The following is an 18177-nucleotide window of genomic DNA, read 5'->3' as shown; positions in this document are numbered from 1 at the left end:
CAGGTGTGAACGGAAACAGGTGCTCTGAGTCGTTCCCCCTTCTGGAGAAATACAGAATCGGCAAGGTCATCGGGGATGGCAACTTCGCTGTAGTTAAGGAGTGCGTGGACAGGTGAGTGGCTCCTGATCTGTCCCCTGCACGGTGCACGCTGTGAACCTTCAGAGCAATGCTCTCTCTCACCCAATGCCCAGCTGCTAGACCCATAGCTCTGGATGCAGGAGCCATGACTGTGAGGTTAGAAGGAGCCAACTCTTTAAACAATATGGTAATCATTATGATTGCAGATAAAAGTCTGTGTGTGTATAGAACGCTGCCCTACCTCTTCTGAATGGCTGGTTTTTATAGTTCGTGTCAGGTTTTCTAGAATGTTCTGATAATTGCAGTTTATCCATTCTGTTGCATCTCCAATGAGAGCTCATTGCCCTTATATATCGCTATGTAAGCAAACCCTGTTCTTGAAGCCTTTTTACAGAACTCTGGCATACAGATTGCTGACCAAAACAGTGAGGCATCTAGAATGTAGCTTCTAAGGACTTGGTAGGATTTGGTTTATAGTACGAGGGGAACAATTTAAGTGTGACTTTTCCAGGCTGGGCCTTGTCCCTTTCTCGGAACAGCCCCAGATGAGAGGATACATGCTTTCTGAATACTTTCTAAGAAGACTGTTGATGATCTCTGCTGCACTGTTTGTATTTCAGGGATTTTTTTTTTGGCTATTCAAATTCACCTATGCCAATATTGAGTAAAAATTAAATAGTATTAGATTAAGATTCTTGTGTCTAATAAGTGATTTCTTTAGTGCCAGGCAGGGTCTGTAGGTAGAAATCACATAGACCAGATCTTGCTGAAGATATGGAGGAAGGCTAGGGACTAAAAGGGCAAGGACTTAACTATAAACTGAGGTGGCTTGTATCTTAGTGTAAAGAGACATCCCGAGTCAGGTTTTCTTTCTCCTGTTAATCTGATAAACTTTTCTTTCCTTAGAGACCGTCTTGAGGTTTAAGTAAAGAAAGTGTTTATTTTCTTGGTTGATACAACAGAACTTAAATACTTCAGTACAAGTTAATAATGTAAAGAAGATTTAATTAGCCTGGCTTTTCTTTCCTCTTTGGGGGGGGGAGTTCCTTCCTCCTGTGACCCCTTTCCACACTGTCCAAGGGACAGAGGTGTCTGTGCTGTACAGGGTATTAGGAAAGCAGGTTTATTCTGACTTGGAGCTTTAATGGTTTTCCTCTGGTTATTCCTAGGTCCACTGGAAAAGAGTTTGCATTAAAGATTATAGACAAAGCCAAATGCTGTGGAAAGGTACAGTATACACAACTGCTACAGAGAAAGAAAAGAGATTGTGTGGGTTCTCGGTGAGGGAGGCGTTAGAGTGGGGACTCACGACCTTCTCTGCAGGGCAGAGACTGCTGCAAACAGCAGAAAGAAGAGTGATGGGTCTCCAGCAACTTTTAACTCTAAGATGGTAAATTAACCGATCTAGGTTATAGCTATAGAAAATGTAAAACACTTTTCTCTGGGAGATTCCTAGTCTCAAATCCAGCAAAATATAAAGGCTAGAACTGAGGGCCATGAATTGTTAGTTAACCTACTCCATGCATGAGTTAGCCTTCTGGCTTCACAGAGACAAAAGACGTTACTGCTAATGGCAGTACAGGTGACCGGCTTGCTCTGGCTCCCAGGTGATGATACCCAGGGGCCCAGTCAGATAACATACACTCATGGGGTTTGTGTAAGACCCGAGGGGCCCCAAGCTTGAGTCCCCTCCAGTCTCGTGAGGCAGCTACTGGGAATCACCCAGGCTTTTTGCTACAGGGAATCATTGGTTTCATTATCAGGGCCAGGAAATGATCTGGCCTTGTTCCTGTGTTCTGGGATGGACATTTAGAGCAGTGGCCAGTGCAGAAACACAGTGAAGTGACTCACTTAGTCCAGTGACCCATTTCTGTCTGTCCTGCTCTCAAACTGGGGTGGAAAAGGTCAGCTGAGGACAGTCTGCTAGAGGTCAGTAAATACTCAGGGTTACCGCAGGCCTGTGGTGGCAATCTGTTATAAACCAGGGCTGGGCAGTGGTCGTATCTACCACCAGGGGGAGCTGCTGCCTGCATATGGCTACCAAGCGCCCAGGTTGATGCAAGTCTGAAGTAAGCTATAGGCTAAAGTACACACTGGTATTTGAAGACAGACTATATAACTGTATATGACTATATAGTAAATTTCTCAGTAATATTTTCCCACTTTACTATCTGATAAGTGTATTTTAGATAGACTAGATTAAGTTACATTTTAAACTAAGTTTTCCCCTTTGTTGTAGTTTCCAGTGTGACTATTAGAAACTTTAGAACTGCATATTTGAATTACATTGTAGTCCTGTTGGAAAGTTACTCCAAGACCAGAGTATATAAAATGTAATCCTGCCTTTACTTCTTGCTGTGTGGCCCTGGACAAATGTTTGTCACCTGTGTCTTCCTTTCTTCTTCCTCTAAATATGTTGACTAATAGTGTGCACTGCAGTGGTCGTAGGGATTGGGGAATGGGAAACACGCCATTGTGTGCAGAAGGAATGGGACAGGGGTTACTGTCGGTGTTGTTAACATGCCAGGGGCTTTGGAACTTACAACTGTAGGGTGAGGCGACAATGCTGACTTACATTGTGGAATTGCTAACAACAACAACAACAACAACAACAACAACAAAACCCAAAAACTCATTTTTAGTGGGCATTTATAAAATTGTGTGGTTTTAACAGAAAATTTAAAATAGTGTAAAGATGTTTTAGAAAAATCTACCCAGGTGACAGATTTGTCACCTACCATTTTATCTTATAGTTGTCAGCAAAGCAAAGGTGGCAAGATAACTCGATTCTGCATTTTTACTTTTTGTCTAGATTTTATGTGGTTTTGTGTATTCTTTAAAACATTTTCATGATCATTTTTGTCTCTCTGTGTACAGATATCTATACAGGTTAAATGTTGTGTGTGTGCATGTGTGTTGTGTGTGCACATGTATGTGCATTGTGTATATACACATGCCAAGGACAATCGTCTCTGTCAGTCTTTTGTCACTCAGGTCCCAGGAATCAAACGCAGGTCTGCGGTTGGGTGGCCGGCAGGCACTCTTACCCACTGAGCCATCTCTTGCTGGCACTCTTTGCTTATGCATCTAATGGTATTGCTAGTTGTCAAATTTAGTAACATTTTCTCTATATGTAGTTGTTAGTCTTTCCATCTTTGAGGTAATCTAAGCACAACGTGGTATAGGGAGCCATGTTCTTAGAACTATTACATGCTCCTCAAAAATATTAAGGATAATGGTTAGGATGTAAGCAGCTGTATTCAAAGTTAAAGATGATTGTATGAAAGAATTTAATCTGACATGATGTCTGCTTAGACACATGGGGATATTTGGATTTATGTCTTACTGAATTTGTTTTATTTTTCACAGTTTTATGATTTTCTATATTTTTATATTTTGCATATTTGACCAGCAAGTTTCATATTATATAATATTATATAAAATTATAATTTAAAAGCTTGATGTTACAAGTAAGTTGATTTTTTTTTCCACTGTGAAATTATGTTCTCAGATAAAAATGGCTTAATTTGTTTACAAAGTTTTAGGGGATCATTAAGCCATTATTATGGGGAACATTGCTCACCTCTGCTTTGTGGGTTTTTATAGAAAATTATTATGTTGGAAATAACTACCAGCTTGGGAATGTAGGGACTGTACACAGTCGTGACTTAGAGCTCTTGTACCAGCTGCACAGAGAAGGAAGCAGAGACTTGGGTTAAATGGCTTCCCGCAAATCAACAGAGGCAGAGGGTGACTTAGTTTGGGTACAGCCTGTGCTTTGCCCATCTGCTGTGTGCCTCTGTGTTTCAGCTTGTTCATTCTTCATTCATAGGAAACTGGGAACAAACACTTTTCATTCATTCTTAACTTTTGTTTCCTCTAATATATACCAACACTGTTAGATTAAAGCACTCACCTGAATTTTGATGTGTGTTGTGTGTGTAAGACACGGTGCTGGGAGTAGGTCACTCCCCACGGGAATTGATACCAGTCCTTCCGAGTGTGGTCAGAGCTCAGGAAAAGCTTATGGAAGAGCAGTTGGTACCCAGTGAGGATTCCATGGAGCAGAAACATTTGAGAAGGGTGGGAGATATGGCTCAGTGGGTAAAAGTGCTTCCCAGGCTGCCTGGGACCCTAAGTTCAAATGCCCAGAACCTGTGTAAAAGCAGGTCCTGTTGCTTCTGCATCTGTAATCCCAGTGTTCTCAAGGAAGATGGGAGCAGCCTGGAGAATCTGTGGACGGCCATGGTCAGCTAGCCTGGCATACATGGCAGAAAGCAGATTAGGGCCTTTGTTCTCCAGCAGGGTAAAGGTGGTGATTCCTGAGGTTGTTCTCTGACCCCTCCATCACGCACACGCACACGCATGCACGCACACACACGCATGCATGCACGCACGCACACACGCACGCGCACACACGCACGCGCGCACACACACGCACACGCGCACGCACACACACGCATGCACACACGCACACGCGCACACACACGCACACACACGCGCGCACACACGCGCGTGCACACACACACACACACACACACACACACACTCATATACAGAAGAAACATTTGAGCTGGTCCTTGAACTGTGGCGGGATTTTGGTAGGAAAAACCCTGCCAGGTGGCCAGACAGAGTGAGCAAAAGCTCTGCCTTGCGGCCACGTTAACAGAGGTCGCTGAGGAGGCAGTGGTATTGGGCTAGAATTCTTCCTGTTCTGTTCTAAGATCCCTCATTCGAAATGAATATTAACTGACTCTCCACAGTAAAGAAACCCCCAGTTTAAAAAAAAAAAAAAAAAAAGCCGGGCGTGGTGGCACATGCCTTTAATCCCAGCACTCGGGAGGCAGAGGCAGGTGGATTTCTGAGTTCGAGGCCAGCCTGGTCTACAGAGTGAGTTCCAGGACAGCCAGGGCTACACAGAGAAACCCTGTCTCGAAAAACCAAAAAAAAAAAGAAACCCCCAGTTGTTCTTTTCACCTTCTAAGTTTGTATTCGTTATGTGCATGTTATGGGCCCACACAGGACACAAACCCGAAAGTATATTGTAGTAGCTTTGACCTGTTGGAGTAAATCACCGCACGGCCTAAATCAACAGAAATTATCCTCTCACAGGTCTGGCTTTGGACCTGTGAGAAATCTACACTTTGTCTGGGGCTTCTGGTTCTGAGCACACTTCCCGGTGATGGGCAGCCTTAGGCTACAGCCACATCACTGCAGTCTCTCAGCTTCACGGTTTCTCTTCTGGGCTTTCACTGCTGCTCTTACATCCCTGTGAATTCCCTTGCCTCTCTAGAAGGCTGCTGTGATCCATTTGGGTTAGCCTGTTAGTAGAAGGCTGGCTGTCCCCGTATTGCACCATCTCCTTTTCCTAATAAGGTAACATTTACAAAGTCTGGGGATCAGGACTGGATGCGTTTGGGTGACTACGGTTTAATTCCACTGCATGTGCTTACATCAGAAACCACACAGAGTGATTTGAACACACTGTCCTGCTTGCTGTCTCATCCTCAGCAGTCTAGCTGCCGGCAGGAAAGCCATTGGCAGGTGGTGTGTGCACGTTCGTATGTGCACATGCATGTGCATGCATGTGTTTATGTGTGTGTCCAAGTTTTGTAGCTGTGCTCTTTGCTGGGAAGCGAGGCAGATGCCTCTAGGACTTAGGAACTCCAGAGCAGCCCACCAACAGACTACAGTAGGAGGAGAGCTATGGTTTTTCTAAGTGTGGGAGGACAGATGGTGGCAGCCAGCCGAGGAGAGTTAACCAGCTCAGCCTTGGTGGAGCCGGGAGGCTTTCTTCACGGGAAGGTGGAGTCGCTTCCGCTGGGCACAGATGGCGCTCACAGTCTATACAGAGTGTTTGATTAGTACATTCTGCAGAATAATCGTACATAGTAGAGTAAAAGCGACTGCAGGTTGCACAGGACTTGTGGAAAAAACAATCGTGTAGCCTTTATATTAGTGCTGCTGTTTGGCTTTTCATGATAACTACTTTGAAAACAGTGGTTCTCGGCCTTCCTAGTGCTGCGGACTCTAAACACAGTTCCTTGTGTTCTGGTGACCCCCATCCGTAAAATTATTTTTATTGCTACTTGATAATTGTAATTTTCTACTGTTATGAATTATAATATAAATATCTGTGTTTTTCAATGATCTCGGGCAACCCCCAAGAGGGTTGTGCCCTACAGGTTGAGAGCCACTGTTTTAAAAGGATTATTTCTTTATAGTCAGGCATAGAGAGCGAGTGTGTGGAGAAACCTAGGAGCAGCTTCTATGTCCTAACAGGAACAATTACTCTTTGCTTAGATGTGACTGTTTGCACGAGCGGGACAGTACATTCACATGTAGCTTATGTGGAGGCTGTTGTCCCCGTATTTGTTCAGTGTTTGAACTCGACACTGCTGGTAGCTATCTAACCCTGCTGAGAGGGGTCCCACAGTGGGTCCACAGATATTTTGAGTGCCTTTTGTTGAAAATAATAATAATTTGGGGAAGGGTCTCTGGATGTCGTGGACAGCATATTTTAACTCCATACAAAGAGCTCTTGTTACGCTGCTGACACAGACTGCTTCACGTTTATAAATTAGCATCCAAAACCTACCTGAAAATAATTTTATAGACTCTTAACACTGCAGAAAATGGGCAGGCAGAATATGGGGTTGAGGCTGGAAACCATGATCTAGTTAGTTTTAAAATAAGCCTATTTTACTCTAGTGGTGGTGACCGCTCTTATAGAGTGAGACAAATTCTCATCGCTGCTTTTACATCTGATTCACTTGGCGTGAATGTGTGTGGAGGGTTTACTGTGTCTTCTCTGTGTGGCCACAGTGGCTGGCTGTACAGTCTTCCCAGGACTGGGTCCCAGTGTGCTGGCTGCTGCTCTGTGCTATGCCCAGCAGGGGGCGCTGTCCCTGACTTCCCAGTCATGGCTTGTTAGACTTTGAGAGACTTGGCAGTGTTGAGTCTACAGCATTCAGGAGGCCCAAGTCCTCTCTCCTGAAAGGAGCATAGAGCCCCCTTATATAAAGGGCCGGCGGCTCTTCATGTCGGTTTGCTTGCTCCTGCCTTTTCATCCCAATAATAATGTCATTTTTACAGCTGTCATTTTAAAAAATTCCAGCTTGAGTTTCTCAGCCATTCTTCTTTCACAGTGATGTCTAGTATGAGAGATGTGGGCTTAGAGGCAGGAATACTGGGCTTACACTCCCATCTTCAAGGACTGAAGTGAAGCTAAGAGTCGGAGCATACACAAAGCCTTACTCTGTGGCAGCAGTCAGGGTCATTTTCTAGTAGGTTTTCTTTTTTCTTTTTTTTTTTTTTTTAAAGATTTATTTATTTATTTATTATATGTAAGTACACTGTAGATGTCTTCAGACACTCCAGAAGAGGGCGTCAGATCTCGTTATGGATGGTTGTGAGCCACCATGTGGTTGCTGGGATTTGAACTCAGGACCTTTGGAAGAGCAGTCAGGTGCTCTTACCCGCTGAGCCATCTCACCAGCCCACTAGTAGGTTTTCTGATTTAGCGTTTCTTGTCCTTTGCCGACGCTTATCCCATGACGACTAGGATAGCCACAGAACATCCCGTGCTCAAGAATTTCAACCCACCATGTGCAGGAGCTTGCAGTAGATTTTATTCTGTGTGCTATTGTTTATTTGTCATAATTTACTCTTTAAGATATTGTCAGGAGATTTTTGAATTAAAAAAACATAAATACTACATGCACACACCCAAAATACAGGAAAACTAGAAATGATGTCTGAAACTAGGGATCAAGTGCCATGTTGGAATGCCAGATTTTGCTTTGATAGTCATGGTTGTGAAGGCCAAGGGCAAATTAAGCATCACACACATACAAACACACACACACAAGTGCACACACACACACACCATACACAACACACACACACAAACACCACAATACACACACACAAACATCACACACAGCACACACTACATACACAGACAATACACAACACATACATACACCACACACACACACCACACATACACATACCACACACCATGCACACATATACATTCACACCATAGATGTGCAATATATACACATCTTTAGGTGATAAATGACACCTCCATATAAAAGCATCTTATTTTAGCATTTAGAACGTTGAAGGGGTCAGCTTGCAGATTTTATACTGTATGTACTTTCTAAATTCAAATGGATTTGCCATTGAAGTTAGTGAGGATGCACGCATGCAGCCTTTGGGACAGAAGGGTCACTGCGTATAACTCGTGGATAATTTCTTAATTCTGTATGTGAGCATTTTGCCTCTGAGCAGTCCTCACCCACATCACTCAGCACGGGCAACACTGAGGTAGTGTGTTCAGGGGAGAGGCCGTTACTGTTAAAACGAGCTGTGTGGTTCCGTGCCTTCCAGATTTCTGAAATACGAAGTGTAAGGAACTCCCATCTGGAGAATGACTTCATACCCACTCATAAAAGAAGAAAGCTCATTTTTCATGCATGTTAACATAAAATTAAAATTTATATTGGTAACAGTCAAACGTTTTAGTCTTAGAGCTTGAGTGCCATATTTTCTTTTGTTCCTAGTCGCTGTTTTTTCATGAAATACTGAAATCAGAAAGTGGCTCTGGTCTTCCTGCCTTACAGAAGGCACAGTGCTGTGTGGATACCGTCTTTACTGTCATTGCCTAGAGTGGGATCGGTACAGTACAATGAGCCCTTGTGGGCATGCTCAGAAGCCAGTTTCTGTAGGGGCTTGGCAAAGAGATATCCACGAGTGGCCTGTCCTATCCCTGGGGGGAGCTAAGTAGGCGAGTGTGGCATCAGAGATGAAGGCCATGGTGTACCGTCCTCCAGGCTTTGGTGGCAGAGCAGAAGGTTCTGTGGTTTTTATGTCCCTCTCTCCACCCTTTATTTGACAGGAACATCTGATTGAGAACGAAGTGTCCATCCTGCGCCGAGTGAAGCACCCCAACATCATCATGCTGGTTGAAGAGATGGAAACAGCAACCGAGCTCTTTCTCGTGATGGAACTGGTCAAAGTAAGGATGGGTGGGCGGGCTCACTGGTCTCAAAGGTCAAAGTAAGGATGGATGGGTGGGCTCACTGGTGTCAAATCTCAGAGTGTGCAATGTTTCTGAGGAACCTTGCCAGAAAAGGATCCTACAGCCTCTTAACCTTTGTTACTCAAATACATCAGTTTCTTCATCTTCTGCAAGCTTCTGCAACACCCTTCTTATCTCAGAGGACCGAACTGCCTACATTTCGATGCATCTCTTTCCTTATCCTGTAGGGTGGAGATCTCTTTGATGCGATTACCTCTTCAACCAAGTACACTGAGAGAGACGGAAGCGCCATGGTGTACAACCTAGCCAATGCCCTCCGATATCTGCACGGCCTCAGCATCGTACACAGAGACATCAAACCTGAGAATCTTCTGGTGTGTTCAGAATCCCTGCTGTTTTATTTTCAACCTATGCTTCTGTTCTTTTAAATGATTGTAATGCTATGGAAACATCACAGCACAGAATAACAGAGTATAAACCAATACCACAGTGGTAAACACAGCACACAAAAGGGACCCGAGAAGAGCCAGCAAGTTCAAGTTGGTTGGGGTGTTTTGCATGCACACATAAAACCCTAATGGGCCTCTTGAATCCGTGTGCACGTTGTTTTCTGGGCATGAGAAAGTGTGTTTTCATTTGTCTTTGATTTTGTTATCCAGCTTCATGTTATGATAATGGGACACCTGCCATAATTAGTGTGTAAAAGGGAAAGGGGGTTTGGATTTGGGCACAAAGTTCAGAGGTTCCAGTCTAATAGGGGTGCCCCTATTGGTTCAGGCCTCTGATGGGATTGGCTGACGGCAGTTCTGAAGAGCATGAGGTAGGGCCAACTGCCCACTTTGTGATCCAGGAAGCAGAGAAAGGGAGGAAGGGAGACTCGGGGACCTTTGAGGGGTGTGTATGATGTAAGGTACCCTGCACAAAGCTCTTCCTGGTAACGGTCCACCACCTCCCAACATCACCACCCTAGGTATCAAGCCTTACACACCCAGAGGTGTCTGGGGTCCTTGGCCATTTACGTTTATGGCAGCGATACTAACTGAAGAACAGAACTGTATGGTGCGTAACTTCCGAGAATAAGTTAGGGACAAGTAGGCGCCCAGGGGTGGGAGAAGCAAACTAGATGAGTTCGTGTGCAAACAGAACTTTGGAGGTGGTCTGTTCCTCTAAGCTTTGTAGATAGGGACATTGAAGACATGCTTGAAAGTGTTGTGTTATCTATTCTACAGAATGAAAAGTAGTTTCTACTATGAGGCTCGGTGGCCGAGGTCCATGGGTTCCTGGTCTGCTTTACCAGTCTTCTGACTCATGGCCGTTACCTTTAACCCAGATTTAACATCCCTTCCTGTGATAACGAAAGCTTATTCACTGGGAGGAGTTCTTGAGATTCCACTGTCAGGGTCTGGGGAAACTGGCTGGGAGCTTTGCATGTGCACCCTCTACCACAGGCGATATAGCTGCCTTCTCTATATCTGTGTGCCGCTCCACTGTCTTAACTCCATCTGGTCTCTCCATCCTCTGCAGTCAAGGCTTCACCAACAGTATCACACCTCCATTTCTTCTGTCTGTCTTTGTACTTGTAATATCCTTTTCCCGTGTGGCTAACCTCGTCATCACTGAGCACAGTTATGCCTTTAACATTACCCCAGAATCTCTGAACAGACTACAGTCATGGTCTCCTCTGGTTTCTGCAGCATTCTGCCACGAGGTTGTGATTTTATGCTCTCTGATCGGCCTCCTCCTTCAGATTGTAAGTGCCCTAGACTGGAGGTCTCACGTCGTCCTCTCTGTTTCCATCACTGCTAAGCAGGTGTGTCCTGGAGGTGAGGAGTGATCCCTGGTGGTGGCTCTCATTGCCACTCAGCCAGCCAGCAGCTGAATAAAGACATTATAGCCAGCCTCAAGTACCACACAGATGAGTGTTAAAGGAAATGTGTGGAGACCATCCCAGCGACTTTTCTTCTTCTTCTAAATGTATGTGTTTTTGCTAACCCCAGGTATCCATTTACCATTTGCTAATGCCATTTGTTCATGACTTGTTTTGTCTGGAGGCTAAGTAGCTCTCCTCCCCTCTCCCCCTCCCCCTCTCCTCCTCTCCTCCCCTCCCCTCCTTTCCCCTCCCCTTCTTCCCTCTCCTTCTCTCTCCTCCTTCCCTCCCCTCCCTCAGTCCCCCTCCTTCTCTCTCCTCCCTCAGTCCCCTCCCCTCTTCTTCTCTCCCTCTTTCAGTCCCATCCCCTCTCCTCTTCTCTGTCTAGTCCCCTCCCCTCCTCCCCTCTCCTCCTCTCCTCTTCCCTCTCCTCCCCTCCTTCCTTACTGCTCCCCTCTGTGTTCAGCCTCAGACCAGCCTGCTACCTTAGGCTGAGCAGCAGTAAACTCAGGGCTAGCACTATCCATTTGCCCTGACATCCTTCCTTGGTCACATTCTTCTCAGCTGCAGCTGCCTGTCTGCCCTTTCTTTCCAGGCTCTTCAGGACATCTGTGGTAGCAGAGGTCAGGCATGCCCCCCTCAGTTCTACCTCTTGGGAGATAGAACCATACTGGTAGACCCACCACACAGTAAGCCCCTCTGTTGTATGGATGGCAGTGTTTGCACAGCAAGGGCATCTATTAAACAAACCATGGCGGGAAGGCCGACATAAGATGCTTCTAAGAGGGGCTGGTGGTCAACTCTGGGTCTAGCAGCATCAGGAGACATGACTCCCAGAAGCTGCCCCCATCTGGTTAGTGAAGGCCCCAGGCATGATGTAGCTATCATGGAGATGCTCTTTGGCAGCAGGAAATTCCAGCATAGCCTGCGAGCTCATTGTTCTGGAGGAGATGACGCTATGTCAACAGGGCTTCTCATGACTGGGCCCGCAGGTCCTCTTCAGTTTATGATATACGGCGTCAGATCCCCTCCATCGCCATGCTGTCCATCTGGAAGTCAGGATTGCTGCCATCTCCATATAATTGTGCTGCAAGGAATTTAAGGACATGTTCCTCCTTCATTTGCAGGACACTGAGGGCTCCGGATATCCTGTAAACACTTTCCTTTACGAGAGACACTAAGAATGGTGCCATACAGATCCTGCCTGGGTACCACAGAAGGGCAGAAATTCTTTTCTTACTGTCTTTTACCTTGAGAGATTTACACAGGTTTAGTATCCATAAAACTCTAATCTGAAATTCAGACACATCCAAAAATGTACGTTGAGAGTTAGGCATGGTGGCACATGTCTGTAATGTAGTGAGTTTGAGGCCAGCCTGGGTTACCAAGTGAAATCCTGTCTAAAAAACAAAAGAGATGTTTTGTGTGCCAGCATTTCTCCAAGTGGAAAGTTTCATATCATGTAATGTCATTTCATACACAAAATAATTTAAAATGCTGCCTGAAGTTACCTTCAGGCTATGGGTTTAAAGTATATGCGAGGCATAAATAAATTTTGTAATTGTATTGAAGATGCCTCATTATGCTGTAGTCTAAAACGTTTCTGAGCATCATCGTCGGTGTCGTCGGCGTTCGTCGTCGTCATCATCATCAAGATCATGGCTCGCTGTGTTCTTAGGACTGGCACTGAGTTCAAGAGATTGCACTAGCTTCTCTTTTGTTGTTGGTGGTGGTAGTGGTGGTGGTTTTTTTCGAGACAGGGTTTCTCTGTATAGCCCTGGCTGTCCTAGAACTCACTCTGTAGACCAGGCGGGCCTCGAACTCAGAAATCCGCCTGCCTCTGCCTCCCGAGTGCTGGGATTAAAGGTGTGTGCCACCACGCCTGGCTCTATCCTAGCTTCTTAAGAGGCTAGGACTGTAGATGTGTGTATCACCAGGCCTGGTTTCAGACATTTTTGTCAGTGTATGGTGCTAAGGCTGTGGGGTCAGGCTCCAGAAATGACCCTAGCAGTGTACACATTTCTGAGCAGCACACGTGGCAGCTTCGGAAACCTCTATGTATCTCTCTAGATTTAGTCAGCAGTTTGGCATTGCACTGAAGAGACGGAGCCACTGAGGCACTAACAGTAGACGCCCCACACGGCTCTTGCTCTCTTCCTGTCTGGGAACTAATGCAGTTTTTAGGCAGCAGGGCATCTGACATCTGATTTGCATTCCCTTGCCTGGTACCATAACTTAAAACCCTGCCAAAGCAGATGTATGGGTCGCTGTGTCGGGGAGCACAGAGGTGGCCGTTAATGCTATGAGTTACAGTTCGGCGGTGCCCTGTCATAGTTAAGTATGGAGACTAGTGATAAATTCAGTGTTTCTAGGAGTTCGGGGACAGGAGAGAAGAGGTTGGGTTTCTCATGGTTGATGACCTTCTAAATCATTATGCTGGCATTTTATTTAGCGAGCACGAGGGATTCCCTTTGGATGCGGGGACCTGCGTTCCCGTTCCCTACACTTGTCAGCCTTGCATCCTGCCAGCTGCTTGACAGAGCATCTCACAGTGTGAGGTGGGCCATTTGAGCATCACGGGGCTGGCGTTTTCACAGTTGTCTAAATTCATTCAGAATCTTCACGTGAGGCCGTTGGGGTTTTGGCTTTGTTTAGCTGCAGAACCCATTGCAGGGTGGCTCAGTGGGAGGGCGAGGGGTCCTGACTGCAGAGCCGGCTTCATAGTTCTGTGACCATTGCTTTCCTTGCCTACAAACGCAGGTAGTATTTCTTGCTTGAGAGGATATGTAAACTTGAGAAGTTCCTGTGGCTCTCGGTAACTGACAGGACGCCTCTGTCAGGAACGGTATTCTTCTTTTGTCTCTCTGTGGTCATCATTTCCCTGCTTTTCTACTTGTCAGGCCCTGTGCAGGGTGGGCAGTCTCTCCACCACTCATCTCCACCCCAGCTTCACAGTCAGCTCCAGAGAGCAGAACCTTGTATGTATCTTTGCCACGCAGATAGACAGCGGTGTTTACTTTTTCTTGTAGACTTGAACAGAATCCCCAGCTAGGATTTAAAGATTATTAATACATTGCATATTTTCTTCTCTATTGGGAGGAGATGAATCAGCAAAAGCACTATTATTTCCTACTTCCATCTAAGCCAGACTCTCGTGGTTAGCCAAGGAGTCCCGACCAGTCAGCAAGTGCAGGCTGCCCACTCCCTGTCTGTACTTGTGCGTCCGACTGAGTTCTATAGGGGACATAGAAATGTGGCTTCAGAGACTGACAGCAGCCCCTAGGTACCCCATACATCTCTAAATGGAGCATTTAAATAAGCATAGCTTATAAAAACAGTACCTAATGACTTGTAAATATGAAATAGCAGCGACATTACTGAGACATTGACTCGTGATATAAATTGTGCTTATAAATGCTCTGATCACTACAGAAACTCAGAATTTTGTTCTAATGTTTGAATTTCAGTAAATGCACCATAAATCCTAACTGTAAGTATCCTAGATTGTTCTCATTAATGTTTACGTTAAACACTATGGATGGAAAGCTGTCCTATGTGGCATGACTAAGAATCTCGATTCTGTTGCTTCAAGCTAGAACATTTATATATTTTCATATGTTTCTGCTGTGTTGTGGGGTTCACATAGAGTGATACATACCTTAGAGGGGTTCAGAGTCACCATCACTACCCCTATGACTCTCTAAAGTATGAAGACATGCATGAGCTGTGTATATGCTGTGTGTAAACATGGAGGATACTGTGATGTCCCAAAGGAAGAAGTGCTTTGTTACAGAGAAGCAGAAAAAGGTAGTGGGCCATCCGTGGTTCTTTTCAAGGTCCATAAAGCTTGGCTCATATCACAGGGAGCCCCAGGGTCTCTGGACTCTGTCAATGACTGCATAAGTCGCTTCCCTCAGTGGCAGATGCCAGTCACTGCTGATGTTGAGAAAACATCGCTTTCTAAATATTTCCCTTCTAAAGTCTGTAGTAGTTGAAATGCAAGTCCGGTTCAATAGTAAAACACAAGGAGAAACAAGCTGTGTTTAAAATACAAAAATAGAGTCTCACATATTGATTTGGTCTGTGAAGCTATTTTTCTCTGAAGTTTGGTGCTTTCAAGTGGACACACAAGAGAATCTACTTTGGCAAGTTTGTTTATCACACAGCCAATGTAGCTACGTATGTGCTCATTGGCTTCCAAAACTGTCTACGTGTCATGTTATTTTCTGGCTTTTCTCTCTTAAGGAAAGTTTGCTTGGATATAAGGTAAAGTGTTCTCAATTATGTGGTCATTGTAAGCACATGGGTATGTCTGCAAGTATGAGCTGTAGGAAGGAAGTTAAAGTAGCTCTCAGTGCTGCTCATGAGGGCGTGTTAAGGCTAGGGCATTGTAATTCACATAGAAGTTTACCTTTGGAAAGCACAGTTGAACAGAAGTCTCTGAGATCTCTTAGCCCTTTACAACGATGGTTCTCTTACCAAAAGAACTTTCTTTAAACATTTTAAAAGTCAATGAGTCTTTCCTGCCTAATTCCAAGGCTCCTCTCACAGCTGTTTGGGGGGGGGGGGAGACCCAAAACAACAACAGCAACAAAACTGATGATCATTGGCTGTTTGTTGTTCCAGGTGTGTGAATACCCAGATGGAACCAAGTCTTTGAAGCTGGGAGACTTTGGACTGGCGACGGTGGTTGAAGGTCCGTTGTACACGGTCTGTGGCACGCCAACTTATGTGGCACCAGAGATCATTGCTGAAACAGGGTGAGAGTCTGCCTGTCTCTGGTCATGCTTTGACATGGCTGACAAAGGCACATAGCTGTTGCTTTGTGTCCAGTGTACCTGTGAAGGAAGATTGGGAAGCGGAGAGATGTGACCTACCCCAAGCTTGACTTGAGGGAGTAGTTTGCTCTTAGCTGGCCTGTGCTTCTGATGGGAGTGGGGTGGGAGGCAGTCGGAGGCGGTCACTGATAGTGGTCAGATGGGGAGAAAGCACACGGCTTTTCAAAGGACAGCTCCTCCTTACGTGTAGCACTGACACAGGCAGCTGCAGCAGTGGGGGCACAAGCTCTGATCCACCATTACCTTCTCTCCCTCTGTTCCAGTTATGGCCTGAAGGTGGATGTTTGGGCAGCTGGTGTGATTACATACATACTTCTCTGTGGATTCCCACCGTTCCGGAGGTAACCATGTTTGAATTATAAATTCTCCGACACTTAATTGCTGGCAGAAAGGGCCCTAAGCCAGTAAATAAAATTACCAGTTTAAAATTATATAAACACACCTTTCTCTGTTTGTCTTAATTTGCAGCCTACTGGTGAAAACTCGTATTTTTCTTTGGTATTTTGATTTTTGTTTCTGTCTTTGCTTTTTCTTCTCCCTCCCTCCCTCCTTCCTTTCTGTATGGGAGCTTGAACACAGGGTTCATCTGTTTGTGCACACTCTGCCTCTGAGCTGTCCCTAGCGTGACCATAAAGGCCTTTGCTTTGTGTGTGAGCCTGTGAGCTCTTTGACCATCATTCCATGAAGTAAGTTCCTAGTAGACTCTAGACTTTGCCACTTCTGAGTCATTTTGAAGAAGGGTGGAATTTAAAGGTCCTTATGTAGAAACCTGAGTCATTCAGGTGTACTTTTTGAAGTTCTTGGTATAGGTGCCCCTTTTACTTGATTTGAGAGCGGCGTTTTAAGCTACTTGATTTTGATATGAAATTTCTAAATCACCCAACTTCCATCTCATAAACCAAGAACGCTTTATGGTAGTTTTAGTCCTTCCTGGAACATTTATTACCTGAGAAGTGAAGTTACAGAAAACTTCTGGCTGGCCTGGAAACAAACCGCGGCTGACACTTGGCAGCTCTGGGCTGGCCTGGCGGGAACGGGGGTGAACACAGCCAGCCATGGGAATGCTTGCAGCCTGGCCCAGCCACACTGACTGCAGCTCTTCTTTTGGTGCTCCATCTCCTGAGCAGCAGCCAGTGACTGACTTGGAAGCTGTAGGGCGTCTGCTCGTGCACGGCTGCTTTTCTGCCTTTTATCTCTACTGCCTCTCTGTCTGGTGAGCAGTGAACGGGGAGTGGCAGGTACTGTTCCGAGTGATGGCTGTGGTTCACAAGCACGTCCTTAGAGCTGTGGTTTTAGTTCATCTCAGCTGCTGTGAGGAACTACCACAGACTGTGTGGCTCATTAGGACTGGAAACGTATTCTCACGGGGATGGAGGCTGGAAACTCAAGACCAGAGCAGCAGCAGGCTTGGTGTCTGGTGAGGGCCTACTTCCTAGTCGCTTCGCAGCCATCTTTATGAAGTCACACAGCAGAAAGGGAAGGGCATCCTCTAGGAACTTCTGAGTATCTTGTCTTGTCTTCCTTTTTTAAAATGATGTTGGGGTTGAACTCCGGGCCTCCTGCTAGGCAGCACTTCTCCCACTGGACTCTATCGTCTCTAGGGACTTTCCCCGAAGACACTGCAGCTGTATTTATGAAGGCTCTGGCTCTCTCCCAAAAGCCCACCTCATGATGCCTTCCAAGTGAGGATTAGGTTTCATTAGAAGGAGTTTTGAGGCGTGTATAGTAGTGTTTAATGTTGTATTGGGTCAGTGAAATGAAAAATAGCTTATCTTTTCTCTCCAAACATTTGTTATGAAAACTTCCTGGAAAAAGTTAGAAAGTTTAATTTTTATTTTTTAATTCTCACATTTTCAGTTTGAGTTCAAAAGTGGTTGGTTTGTTTTTTATTGATTATTGCTGTGCACAGAATGACATAGTAATGTTAGTCTGCTTTTGAAGAGCTTATGATATAGAGACATAGAGCACAAGAATAATGGCCAGAAACAACTGTTGTGTATGCGTGATTGGCTAGCTCAGAGATGGCTAAGCATCGATTAGATGTGAAGAAAGTGACTAAAGGACTTAATGGTGCAAGGCAGAAGGGAAGAAGTAGAGGGTGGATAATGTGTGCTTTTTTTTACAGTGACTTGGGCCCTGGGCTGGTTAGGGTGATGGGTTTTTTGGAGGGAAGTAGTCAAATGTAGAGGGGCAATATGTTTGCTGACAGATGATAATGGGACCAATTAACATGGAGTTCTTCATGACTTACCCAAGGGAAGATGAAGAAAAAGGATTTTCAGGGTCAGCATTAGGGAAAGTGTGCTCACTACTCCCTCTAGTGTCTGTAGTCTCTGGTGCAGCC

The 18177-nt window shown here is 45.3% G+C and overlaps 1 protein-coding gene across 11 annotated transcripts in view; it reads left to right on the top strand.

Moving 5' to 3' along the window:
* The window catches only part of Dclk2 (doublecortin like kinase 2), a 128687-nt gene that overhangs the window by 98770 nt on the left and 11740 nt on the right, over positions 1–18177 (top strand). For all 11 annotated transcript variants that reach the window (XR_003843687.1, XM_029537429.1, XM_021195494.2 and 8 more), the window contains 6 exons: positions 4–112; positions 1249–1306; positions 8985–9104; positions 9356–9502; positions 15622–15755; positions 16097–16174. Coding sequence is in view for 10 of the 11 variants with exons in the window: in XM_029537429.1 (XP_029393289.1) it covers positions 4–112; positions 1249–1306; positions 8985–9104; positions 9356–9502; positions 15622–15755; positions 16097–16174 (646 nt within the window). In the remaining variant the exon portion in view is untranslated. The remainder of the gene's footprint in view (positions 1–3; positions 113–1248; positions 1307–8984; positions 9105–9355; positions 9503–15621; positions 15756–16096; positions 16175–18177) is intronic.

Source organism: Mus pahari, chromosome 4, assembly GCF_900095145.1.
Source record: "Mus pahari chromosome 4, PAHARI_EIJ_v1.1, whole genome shotgun sequence".
Lineage (NCBI taxonomy): Eukaryota > Metazoa > Chordata > Mammalia > Rodentia > Muridae > Mus > Mus pahari.
Note: the sequence above shows the minus strand (reverse complement) of the source record. Positions and strands in the feature narration are given on the sequence as shown.